This window comes from Prionailurus viverrinus, chromosome C2 (assembly GCF_022837055.1).
Source record: "Prionailurus viverrinus isolate Anna chromosome C2, UM_Priviv_1.0, whole genome shotgun sequence".
In the NCBI taxonomy this organism is placed as follows: Eukaryota; Metazoa; Chordata; class Mammalia; order Carnivora; family Felidae; genus Prionailurus; species Prionailurus viverrinus.
Window position 1 is genome coordinate 104959274 of NC_062569.1, and position 13454 is coordinate 104972727.

The 13454-nt window shown below is 39.6% G+C and overlaps 1 protein-coding gene across 11 annotated transcripts in view; it reads right to left on the bottom strand.

The window, feature by feature from the left end:
* Window positions 1–5646: 5646 nt before the first annotated feature.
* BBX (BBX high mobility group box domain containing) overlaps window positions 5647–13454 on the bottom strand; it is a 286902-nt gene continuing 279094 nt past the window's right edge. For all 11 annotated transcript variants that reach the window (XM_047875041.1, XM_047875040.1, XM_047875030.1 and 8 more), the window contains one exon: window positions 5647–11524. In XM_047875041.1, the coding sequence (XP_047730997.1) occupies window positions 11437–11524 (88 nt within the window). In that variant the 3' untranslated portion in view covers window positions 5647–11436. The remainder of the gene's footprint in view (window positions 11525–13454) is intronic.

Here is a 13454-nt window from a genome sequence, read left to right on the forward strand (position 1 = left end):
GATGACGTTGAGTTAAAAAGCAATCGACACCCAACAGATTTCGGAAAAGCTCTTGATCTCTACTTTAAATGCCTACAAAGGATTAAGATAGAAGACCTGCTCCAGGAAGAGAACTGTCACCATAGATCCTTACATTAGGATGAGAACTAGGTGTGGTAGACAGGGAGGAACCTGGCAGGGCCTGACTGATCCAAGTCTTCCATGTTCATCGTTTCTGAATTGCCAGCAAGCATGTGTTTATCAAACGTTTACTCTTTTTCATCTTCCTGTGAATTGCTTTCTTTTCCTCCAAAGTGCCAGCCCCCTCCCCGCTTCTCCTTAGTTCTGGATGACATCTATACCTTGGTTTGCCTATCTTTGGAATTCCGTCTCCGTGTGGATCCCCGTAGGTACACTCTTAAATTTGATTTTCTCCTGTTAATCCGTCTCGTGTCAAATTGGTTCTTAGTCCGGCCAGAGAGGGGACAGGACGTTCTTGCTCCCTGACACATGAAATGGATCACTCTTCTGCCTGATTTTCAAACTGATAACTATGTGTGTGTGTATGGTAAGGGCTTAAGCTATTGTAAGGTTAACGTTTAAGTTAAAAAGTTCTAACCCTAAAATAAAGTTGACTGGGAGGAAAAATAAAAATGTGACCGGGAAGTGTGAACAGCGTTGCTCATCTGTAGCAATTTAATCTCAGAAATCTCATCTCTGTTCTAAGACCTGGAAGATTGTCCCCTCAGCCAGTGCTCTTCAGCAGGGGAAGGAGAACCGTCAGGGAAAAATGAACGGTTCCCTGCTCCATGACTGGGGTGTCTTCCAGGGTCCCACCTGCTGTGCAGTCTTGCCACTTGGTTGGCTGTGCCTTGTCTTTGACTGCTAGCGAAAGCCTGCTCTGCCCCAGGAAATAGTATTCATCGGCTAATTTATGACTCTGTTCATTTGTCCTACCAATTACTGATGCTGCTCTCTGCAGTAGGCTGAAACACTGGGACAGATTCTACCTAAAATAGATCTTTGGCTGAGGAGCAGGTGGTGGCGGCAGGCTAGAATGTCACCCAAAGGCAACTCGGAAGAGAAAAGTGCGCACCCGGACCAGAAAACCATTTGTTTCTTAAAAGAAGGCATATGGAATATTGGATGTGTGGGTAGGAGTGAAAGAGGAACCCAAAAAAAGGAATTCACATGGATAAATGTTCATATATAAAAGATGTTAGTCTGATTCTAGTTTGAACAGTGTCCTACAGAGGACTGTGGCATGCTTGACAGTCAATGCTCTGCATTTGCCTTCGAATTCCAGGTGCCCTGTCAGGTGGACTTGTGGAGGTGAAGCCTGTCATTGCTCCTGCTGCCTCAGCTGGGTCCTCAGCACAACTAGGTCCCTAAGAAATGTTGCTACATGGGCAACCCACTCATGGAAAGTTAGATGTTTGGGAAGTGGGGAAAGGAAGACCAATGAAGCCTTTTGGCAACACAGATCTCACTGATGGTCTTTGGGGGGCCACAGACAGATGCCTGATGAACTCCAAATTAAACTCTTTAAATTTCTAAAACCTTTCTCAATTCATGCATGAGTTACAGTGCAGTCTGCAAACCTGAGAGAGATCATCCTGCTTTTTAAAGCAGATGTTTTTGGAGCTAAAAGAATTCCTTTAACTATCAATCCCTAAAAAGCTGGAGGCAGTATGATTTGGCCATACTGAGATGAACATTTAATGTAAAAAGTAGATACACCACCTTCCATACTACCAAAGGGGAAGTAATCCTGCTGTCCTACTAGATAATAGGTACTTCCTGGAGTGAAGTCCTTTTCAATGGTCGAGGATTAGCAAATAAAGTCTCACATGTACAGTTCAGACCCAAATTCAGACCCAAATCCTTCACAACGGTCCCATCTTGTTCCAGGAATCCTCTTGGAGCAAAGGGGTTCTTGAGTCATTCACCCCGCCATGAAGATCTTACAAATATCCCCAGTAGAGAAGAAAGGGCCATCAGATACAGCTTTTGTGTGCACAGGGTGCAAAAGCAGGGAGGTGTGCTATTGCTGAAGACAAGTGCAACAATTGGAAAGATTGCACTTCAGTAACATGCAAGAGTTGGGACTAAGGTTGAGGAAAGGATACAGCCAAGGGAGAAGGAAAAGAAGTCAGAGAATCACACTCTCTGGCTATCAAAATTACCTCTGACTCTTAAGGCCAAACGCTTAAATCATGCTGCTTGACCTTACCATTTCAAATATTCCTAGGCTGTGTCAAGGCTGAGCTGATGTGCTAACTGCACATCAGCCCTGGAGTCAACATAGCTGGGATGACCCATGCCTCAACACACCAAAAGGAAGTGCACAGCATCATGGATCTCCCCCAAACACTTGTCTCACTTTTGTCATTCTCAGAGATCTGTGGCCTTGTCTTAGCAGCTCTTGTGCCAAGATCTCTTCTATGAAAAAGGACTTTAAAAAAATAAAAATTTTGAAGTAGAACAGTAACACATTCCCATTTTCTCCCCTTAAAGACTTCAAAATGCATATTATGTTTCTCATGAGTTTATATGTAGCTTCTTCCTGACAGCCTTTGATTCTCATGCCCAACCTCATCCATATTGCATTTCAATTAAAGATACATATCTCTAGCCCCCACCAGAGCACACCCCCCCCCACTAGACTATACACCCCAGAAGACTGTCTTGTTGGTACTTAGCAGGTATCCAATAGCAGTCATCCACTGCAGTTCTGCTGAATGATTAGATTGTTACAGGAGCATGATGTAAACTATTGAATGGACGAGAGGTGTGGATCACAAAGAACTCTCTTAGAGCCAAAGCAAGTGAGGTGAAATAATTTTCATGGGCTTTGAACAGAGAAGTGGAACAGAGCAGGGTTTTTAAGCAATTTTATTCTAACAATACAGTCTTGATTTTGATTGATATACAATAACAATTTTAATGAAGGTGAGGCTAGCATCAGTGTGTTAAATACCTCATATTCTATTTACAAAAAGGGTTTAGCTCTTCTAGGACTGTGCAGAATATTGCTCTTTTATTTCTAGTATACTTATAAATGTATAAATGCCTAAGAGATAGTATGGGAGAAATGAAAATTTAAAATTATAAAACATCATCTGAATTTCTCGTTTCAAGAATTATAGAATAAATATCTTGGAGGAAAAATAATTTAAAATTGTATCATACTGCTTTCCTATTATACTTCAAATACATGCTTCAAATTAGATGGCAAATCATTGCCTATTTCTGCATCTACCGAGTACATTTCCACTGTTTGTATATCTTTTCAGTACTTTCATGCTTGGTTCTGGAAGATATGAATCGTATGTATTCAAGGTGCCTTTCATAAGCTCCACAGCCCAATAGTAGTACAAACCAGGAAAATGTAATCACTGATACTTGAGTACATTTCTTGGAAATATTTTCATGCTGGCTTTAAAACCATTTTGACTTTCAGACATCGAACTTGAAAGACCTGTTTGTCTGAACTTTCCCTTTTCCCCTTTCACCCTCCATCATTCTCAAGAAACTTTCAATCTTCACATTTTTCTTTTCTGACTTCTGCAATACACAACCTTGAGACAAAATGACCTTTTATAAAATTCCCTAGGGTTGAGCCGTAAAGTAGGAGTTACCATTTTCTCTCTTCCAGGAGCGACTTCATTTTACGCTTTTAATTTCTGGCCTGTTGACTCAGGGTTCCAGATGTTTTCAACCTTTCGGCAACCCGCTTTCCAGAGCTCATCTAAAATTTTGTCTCCACTGTTCCCCTCCACAGATTTCACTCTTGTAAGTCTGAGAGAGAAAAACCCGAGTGGGAACAGCAGTGGAGGGAAAAGTGTAGAGGACATACAAGTTTGTTAAAGTTTTATATAAAATTATAAAAGTTTTAGCCCTTGGGACTTTTTAGACACTGTCTGGAAAAAAGGGAAACGTCATAAAAAGCAAGGCTGAAAATAAACAAATAAAGACATGCCAAGAAAAGGGTCTCTCCGATGAAGCTCTCTTCAGAACACTGGGTCAAGAAAGGTAAATCTAGAGATACTCAGCGGGAACAGCATAACCGAATTCCAAATTATCTTCCCTCCAGCACGACTCTTCCTGTGGCTCACGGATTCCTTTTGCTTTGGGCAGGAAACAAACATATTTTTGGAAGCGTGAGGAGGCGATACATTAAAAAAAGAAAATTTGTGCATATCAAAATATTTGTTTTTAAAGGCTGTATATGAAGTATTTATACATGAAATCACACTTCTTGGATATGCATAGTTAGGGTTGGGAGATGAAATGAAGGAAAAATGGGTAAAATACAAATGAAACAAGAATTGGGAAAATATTAGTATTTGTTGAAGCTGGGTGGGTGATGGGTCTATGGAATTCACTCTGCTAGCCTCCTACCTTTGCACATGTTTGAAATTTTCCATAGTTTCAAAAGGTGAAAAGGTTGCTGAAAAATTACGATTAACGATTTTATGTTCTTTCAGTTGTATGGAATGGAGTCAGTGGTATTACTTTTAGCTCACTTAGTGATAACTGTTTTATGTTTCCTTGCAAGAGGCTATGTTCTACCCCAAAGGACAGATCTGTGTAATACATATAGAACCATAAAACCACACACGTCTAACCCGTAATCTTTTTTTCTAATAGAATTTATATTCTTTGGTATGGAGCTTCCATCATCACTACAACACATTTCATTCCTAGTAATTAAAAAAAAAAAAAAAGTGTCCTGGAGTACTGGACATGTAATTCATCAGGCAGACTAATTTTATGGAAAAATCCCATAGTGCTACATACACAAGCGTGAGTTGCCTAATGTGAATTTAACATATTGAGTTTTACACCGTATTGTATTTCCTGCTATAGCTTACTCCTCATGCAGCAGGCCCTTACAAGTTTAAACAGGAAGCTAGCTATACTTAGGGTCTCTTTCAAATATACGTAAACATATCAACTTTTGAGTCAGAATAAAAAATCATAAAATCAACAATTCCCATTTGATGAACATTTCTGTTACAGGCCCTAACTTCATAAGTATTCTTTTTCATCCGAGCAGAAGTGTGAGGAGGCATTATCACCACCATCATTTTGTAATTGAAGTGGGGTTCAAGGAGGTCGAAAAGCCCAATGATAAATGGATAAGTGGAACCAGACTTTGAAGCCAACTCTGTCTGAACAAAGCCTGTGGTATCATTATACTCTGTATTTATATACTATGTGTGTGTGCTCTTCTGAAGGGTTAAAACAACATAGCCAAAGTTCTAAGGTTCAGGACATCGCATCCAGCAAGACTGAGGTCTGAATTTATACTTTAGGTTACGGGTTATCACCTCCATAGTTTTATCACAGTTCAGGGAGAGTTGGTATGTTCAAGGTCATGCTTTTCCCAGGGAGGCCCTGCTCCTAAGTGGCAGAATGAAGCAGATCTTTCTTCTGTCAGGCTGATTTCTCCTCTCCCCATGAGGGAGAAGCAGCCCAAGCCACTCAAACACTGGGACTATGAGGAAACAGTTTGGGGGAGGTCATCATTTGCATTCTGAAAGAGCTGAAGTATCTTTTGTTAAAGTGTTTTCCCTACTGTTTTTAGTAGACAGGGTATACTGAAGGCACTTACTCTACAGACAGGGGTGTGAATGTAAAGAAAGATATTTGAATAATATCTTTAAAATATTTCAAATTTTTATTAAATATTTTTATTCAGTTTTAAGATCACAGTTAAAGTACTTTAGCATGTTATACACATGACTTACATGTGCAATTTTTAGAAATATCAAATTAAGTATAAGATTTTGAAGAAAGAAATTATATAAATGTGTATATTGACTTTTACTACACATACATCTAAGAAAGCAATAATTCTGTTGTACCATTAAGTGGAAATCATTTATTACATGGCATGTTTACACCAACTCTAAAGAGAACCAAGCCAATTTCTGAAAGCAAAAAAATGAGCAATTCAGTCATGCTGAAACTGTCAACAGACTTAAGACCTGGTGGTCAAATGAAGCCATGGTTAATTTAGGACATGTAAGTAAGCAATTCAAACCTATGAGAAAAGTTCATAATCTGGAACAATGGAGTCTCAGGTGGTTTTTATTCTTTTTTGGACAAATTCCTGAGAGCAAGAGACTTGTTTAGTGCTAATGAAACGCGAAGAATGTTGCTGAGCGTGTGCCGAGCTCCAGGTCACAGACCTGCCCCACCCCCAGTTCTGCTGTTCTGAGAGCCCAGGCGCTAACCTGAGGCGTCCAGGGACATGGGCCGGCCCCCGGCAACTGCCAAGGACCAGCAGTGTTAGTTGGTGAAACACACGTGCCCTTGTGATTCACGTTAGAGCCTGTGAGGTATGACTGTGGTGCAGGTGGGAGAGTTCGGAGGCATTGAATTAGGTCCTTGTTACTCAGTAACCAGTTATGGCCCAAGTGACCGGGCAATCTTTGGAAGGAGTAGTAATTTTCATGACAACTAGCTCTGTGCACAAAAACCAAATGAGGGCAGGATCAATTGTGACCACTGACTGCAACAAGATAACAGTGGCCAGAGAACTTAGTAGACGGTTTCCTCCTTCAACTTATTAGTATAAACCCTACCATCGCAAATAAAATTTGGCCAGGAGACGAAACTTGCATTTTTTGTGTGTGAAGAAAATGTGTACTTATGTTTTTTAAGGAAAGCATAGCACAGATGGGAGCTGTATCGGGGGAATCAAATATATTTGTCTTGTTGTTCACTATTTTTGTTGTCACTTCTTTGATCCGAAATAGAAAGAAAATAATGTCCCCAGTGAAAAGGACAAGGTGATTTAATATGGAGTATAATAAACTTAGCTATCACTTCCAAACTAAAGCAAAGCAGTCCATCAAACCCTGAATACTTCACCAGACATATCTGGTAAGATAAACTGAACAACTTGTTTCTTAACGTGAGTATGATGTTAATCTAAATAAGATGAGTTTTAAAAACCCCAAAAGCTCAAGTAAGAACAAAATCCAAATCTAACTCTTTGGGAATGCTTGTATAAATAAAAGCAACATCTAATTAACAATTAGTACACTCTTTATAAGGTGCAAAACAAGGTCCTATGTGGGGAGAGCTAAATTTTCATTTCCACCTAGCAGTCACTCTGAATACTTTATAGGTCAAATGTAATAATGACATTTGCTTCTGCTGCCCATTTTCAGCAATACATTGTTCTCTCTGGAGAAGGTGGTTTGGGAAGTCAAAACACTGCAGTGGGAAACAGTGGCACTGAAGGTAGAAGCAAAAAAAAAAAAAAAAAAAAAAAGACAGACCTTTGAAACAGGACTTACTGAAATTAACTTTTAAAGCCGAGGTAGCCCATTAGAATTGGCCTTATGTGAGGGCTCTATGGAGCAGTGCAATCAAAGGTGAGTCTCCTCAACAGCATCACGGACACCCCGACTTTCCCTTTGCAAATGCTGATTCCAGGCCTGGCGGGACTTCCTGCCTTCTCCCCAGCGAGGCCACGGTGGCTCTTCTCCTCTGCTGGGTGGGTGCCGGCCTCCAGCTCCAGCTGCTGGTCTCCAGAACGCTTGGGATTCATACAGTAGTTTAGCAGGCAGCATGGTCCCACTGCTTCACATTAATGCCAAACGCCAAACTTGGAACAGAGCTATTCGATACCCTCCCTCCCTCCCACACTGTATAAACAAAACGTGTCAGCTTCCAGCTTACTCCTGGTTCTGGATCAACTTATAATTTGCTTGAGATTTTACATAGGTGCAAACTTTTCCATACGATGAGCCAAAGACTGCAGAGTGCAAACAAAATTTTATGAAATGACTTAGGCGGAGTAGCATCTGACTTGCTAAGAAAGTGACAGGGAATAAACATGTTGGAATATAAATAACCAGACCAGTTCAGATGCTCCTTTTTGTTCGGAGTGTTCCATCGCAGGAACCAGAATCAGTGATAATATGGGAATGATTTCAGCATGGCTTTGAGATGGCATTGGTAGAAAGCTCTTCTGACAGAATTAAACAAACATAGTTCTGGTATTTGTGGGAAAAAGACTGTCAGAATTACAACAGTATGATTCATCCTTATAAAAGGGCTTTGATGAATTACAGTTTGATCTAAAATCTGGGAACTAACCTAATCTGGGGATAAGAACCTGTATCGTCAATGTGGCTGTGGGACGTTGTTTCCTTCTCCTGATCTCCTTACAGTTATCCAAACAAATAAAAACTTAAAAAGGATGTCTTACAGTATTTTTTTTTCTTTCACTCAGCTTCTTACAGCTGCAGCTTCAGTTACTATAATATACTCTACACACTTCAAAATTACATAGGAAAATACCCAGAACAACTAAATAAATAAAAGGCTAAAGAAAACTGGAACAGTACTGCGTCTCCATCTGAGACTAAATCATCCACTTCGGCATCACAGAGAAGGGCTAGGACAATTTTTTTCAAAAGATTTATATACAGGTTTGAATCCAGAAATTAAGGTTAAAAGCATAAATATCGATAATTTCAACTAGATTCAGAATGGTTTTTCAGAAAGATATGATACAACAATTTAGAATAAAACAAAGCAGGCATCGTATTTTGGTTTGCTTGAGATATACATAAGGTGCAAGAACTTCTTCTCTTGAGGATGCTTGTGGGACAAATGTTAGTGTCAATGGTGTTTGCTGGCAGATTAAGGTACACACCATAGCAATATGATTTTCCAAAATATAAATGAAATGAAAATGGTAGATGGGGGGGCACTACATGTTGGTTGGGAATATCTGTGCTAACAAATATTGTTACCTGAAAATGCCAACACCCCTCACCAGCGGATTCAGGGCATGAGAAAAGCACTAGTATTGAAATCAAGACTTCACTCAGAGAAACAACAAGGCGAGTGTCTAAAGGACTATAAAGCTTTGCAGGATTTCTGCTACTCTCAGTGCCTAACCGCTTAAAAATTAAGCATTTCTACAAAAAGTTTTTTTTTTGTGTGTTTTTTGTTTTTTTAAGTATCTGAAAACAGTCATATCCAGTAGGTTGCCCTCCCACCCCACCCCTGCCTAAGGGAAAAGCCACTGAGGTTTAGGAAAAGCAGATCAAGTAAGATATTAATCACATAGAAAAAAGTAATCTTTTGTTTTGCTTCTTTTTAAAAAAGGTCCCATGAATATACAGCAATCTCTTAAGGAAATCTAGTGAAATGTAATTGGAGGATTGAAGGGCGGTGCTCTGGCAAAAATAGATCTATTCTAATGTGTTCTAGAGAATAACAAGTTAGTACCATTGTCAAGGTGCATGTTCTGCACCAAACAATTTCTGTTGTTGGTTTTTGTTTTGTTTCATTTTGTTTTGTTTTTGGATTTTTAGCTAATTATAATTTTTAAATCACTGCTAGCAAGTGGTCCAAAAACTCCAACAGCCACCAACATTGGGACCCAGCAATTTTCAAACATTCACTTTGTGTTTTGAAATTTAGAAAATATTAATAAAACAGCATCATAGTAAAAATATTATGCTAAAATCTGGGGCTGCTCACCTGATTTATTTCTACGTGAATGGGGTTAAGCTTTAACCTCGGACTAACTAGCTTTCTAAATCCTTCTTCCTCCACGCCCACAATGTTTATGCATTTTTGAGGACACTATTCCAATGCTCTGCTGTCCTCTTTACCTGCTTTGAAGAAAAAAACAACCCAAACAAATCCCTATATTCTTTTCAATTGTTAGTATGTTGTACATATTTTCCAGCACCGAAACTGAAGTAATATCTACAACTATGAAAAGCTAAACCTAGTCAGTACTAATAGAGTCGTTTTTTGTATGGCTATTAGGTCAGATTACGATTAGAAAAAAAAAAAATCATCATTACAATTCAGTCAAGTATAAATAAGAAAGCTAGATAAAACCTTGTAAACTGTCATCATTTAGAGATCTAATTCAAAAGCTTCAAACTCGAACTAACGCTATCAAAATTCCGCCAGTTTGAAAACCAATAAAAATTATTGCTGGAATCCAATAATTAAAATTTGGTAGTTTGTGCTGTGATGCAAGAGTGGGGATCTACTTTGTGCTATGGAACAAATACCCTGTAAACTCGGTAGCCTCCGACTAATTTTGATTTATCACTTTGCATGTGTTGCTAGGAAACAAGACACTGTGAATGTCAGGTGGTTAAGTCGGTATGTCGAATGTTCGGATAAGCCAGGTAATCCACTTGGCACTGGCATATGTATGGTTGGTTTTATGTCCGAAAGCAACAAAACACAAAAAGGAAACAAACTTGCAGGTGGATCTGTGACTAAGAATCTCACTCTGGTCAGGCATCCCTCCCTCGGCATTTATTCATTCAACACCTCCTTGACAACATCAACTCAAAATGGCTCTAAAAACCTGCAGTGCCAATTAGGCTGTGCATAGCAATTGCTACCCGTCCAGTCTGTCTGGGATGGATGTAAAAGGTCTGTAGCTCAAAGTCCACATGAAGTGAGTGTCTTCAATGTGTTTAGGATAGTGAAGTAATACTAAGGTCACTTCTGAATAATATTTTTCTTTTTTTGTTTGTATGAACGATCCATTGGTCACATAGACCCCTGTGTAAAAATAAAAGAATCCTCAAGGCATGAAAACATCAGTAATCTGTAATCTGTAGGACTCTTCCCCTGTCTGGGAAAATATTTGCCACAATTTGCCCCAAGCAAATTCTTCTTAGTCACTCAAGGCTAAGAAAAAAACTCAGCTTGTAAGAATTGTAATTTTCTTTCTCTCTCTCTCTCTCTCTCTCTCTCTCTCTCTCTCTCTCTCTCTTCCTTTTCACCAGCAAACTACCACTCTGGTGGCAAATATAAAAGTGCAGAATATATGGACCACGAGGCCGAGCATACACCGCTAACAATGGTACATGTGCCTGCCCGTGCTGCTTGGGGGTCTCTGGAACAGGCTTTTTAATATTATTCTACAATATAAATGTAGGTATAACCTATTATATAAACCATCTTAGAACTTAAATCTCCATGTACAAAAAAGACTAAGAATATCTAATAATAACTAGTGCAGTGCGTCAGTTTTTGTTTTTTTGTTTTTTGTTTTTGTTTTGAAAGAATAACTAGGTAATATACGAAACTAGTTTCACACTCTCCGGTTGGTAAAAGAGACGCTGGATGAGCTACAGTAAAGGCAGCCTTTTACCAAGTTACCACCTATTACCGTCAAAAGCCTTCAATAGAAAGCAAAGCTCCAGGATCATTCTGTTTCTGCTCATTATCAGACAGATAACCTCACCCTCAAAGACTCTGGGTTCCAAAAGAACAAACGGGCCCAGGATGCTAACTTCTGCTTCAAGTGAATCTGGGCCGTGTGGGGCAACAAGCACTTGTTTGCAGTCTATATTTTCCACCACATGGACTCACTAGCATCCCTCCGTAAAGACAAGGCTAGGGTAGTAGGTAAAGCACAATGTTTTACAATTAAAGGGCGCTTCACTGGTCAGCGCAGGAAATAAGTACAGGAGCCTGTGGCATTTCTTTTGGCTGTCCATCATGGGTGAGCGGAGTGGACCTCTGACCTCTGCAAAACAAGAGGAAGAACAAAAGAAATCACCCACTTAGAATATGTTATCCGACACAGGAGAGGATGATGAGTAACCAATAAGAGCTTTCCAATATCTTGTTTAACAGCTAATGTTGACTTGTTACTGATGCTATTTAAACTGTTAGCTGCTGCTTTTATTGTTTTTTGAAAAACTTCTTATCTCAGTTCACCTCACATGACTCAACAACACACTGTGTCCCAAACAACCATCTCCATTTTGCAGAGATGAAATCTGAAGCACCAACAGATTTGGGGCAACTCCCTAAGAAGTGGAAAACTTTTAGTCAAGGGCAGTGGTTCTAAGACAATAGTCTCTTGATCCACTGGTATTAAAACAGGACCCATTCCTTTCCTCAAGCTGCCCAAGGGGAAAATTCTCCTCTACTAATTGATAACCTCCAGGATTATTTCCTAAGACATATAATAATAAACGCAATTTATTTATTTAAGTGTTTATTTATTTTTTGGGGGGGAGGGGCAGAGACAGAGGGAGACCGAGAATCCCAAGCAGGCTCCATGCTGTCAGCACAGGGCGTCTCATGTGGAGCTCAAACTCACGACTTGTGAGATCATGACCGGAGCTGAAACCAACAGTGGGACGCTTAACCAAGTGAGCTGCCCAGGTGCCTGTAATATTAAAACTTAAGTGTAATTAAAGCAATGGCTGGAGACCAGAGGCCTGTGACCCTAACACAAATGAATGAAAACACTGAAACCCTCCTAACTAAAGAAAAGTCTCACAGGCACATGGAGAGCAAGAGTGCAAGGGAAGAAGGCAGGCAGTGACTCGTCTTTAAAGTGCGAGAAAACCCGCACAATTTGGGTAAAATCAACACGTGCAGAGACAGAACTCTAGACAAGAAAATTCATATAAATAACCATCATTTGGATTGAACTACACCAAACTTAGCCGATTTTTTATTCTGCTTTTGTTTAATGAGTAGGAAAAAATTTACTTCACAGTTGTAAGAGAACCCTTCAAATTCTTGGTTAATTTCCACAGAGCTTCTCATTCTAAAAAGACAGGTTTGGGCACCTCCCTGACATTCCCCAACAGGCCTACCAAAGACCAGACAAGGTGCGCTCACTGCTCTGGCCTACAGTGGTCTGTGTCGCACAGCGCTGGGCTGAAAATCTGTGATGCAGCAGCAAGGCTTCCAGTGGCCTGACCCTTTCCACATCGTATCTTCTTCAGATGACACGGAACAAAAGCAGCTTTTTAGAAATTCAAATGATACCTTTTTTACAACTAAATCCAAGTTTCTTTCTCTTGATGCACACACACAAAAATAATGTAGATAAATTACAACATTTGGGGATTTCAGAATCCAATAATTACTTAGCCTCCGATACTAGGATTTCAGAAAAACAAAACATGTGCTATAATCAAACCTCTGGATTAATCTGTTCAGTCATGTGGGGATGCTGTAAGCACCAACTGTTCAATATGTTCAACTCTTTGTTCAAGAAAGATGAAATTAAAATGCCATTTTTTTACCTTTACGACTGAATATGTAATAATATTACAAAAGCTAAAAGAATTTTAATTAAGTATTGAAAAAAGGAAACAGAAGAAGAAAAAAAGTGAAAGATGAAAAGTACAGTATAAAAAAAAGCAACAGGGACAGAGAGCAACTAGGGTGAAAGCCCAGTTTAATTAGAAAACAAAAGCAAAGGAGGGGGGAGCCCAGAATGGCTACAAATAACGGATGCTGCCGTTCCCAGCGTAAGGGTCGGTGAGACTCTTTGTGACTTTCTAGGACACGACAGATGATTGCTTAAGCAGCATGTCTGAGCAAAGGCAAAGACACTGGAGTTCAAAGACCTTAGTTCAAATCTTAACTCAGTTTAGATGTGGGTTCTTGGCAAGTTAATGGTCTGCAGTTTCGTTAAAAAGGGATCAGAA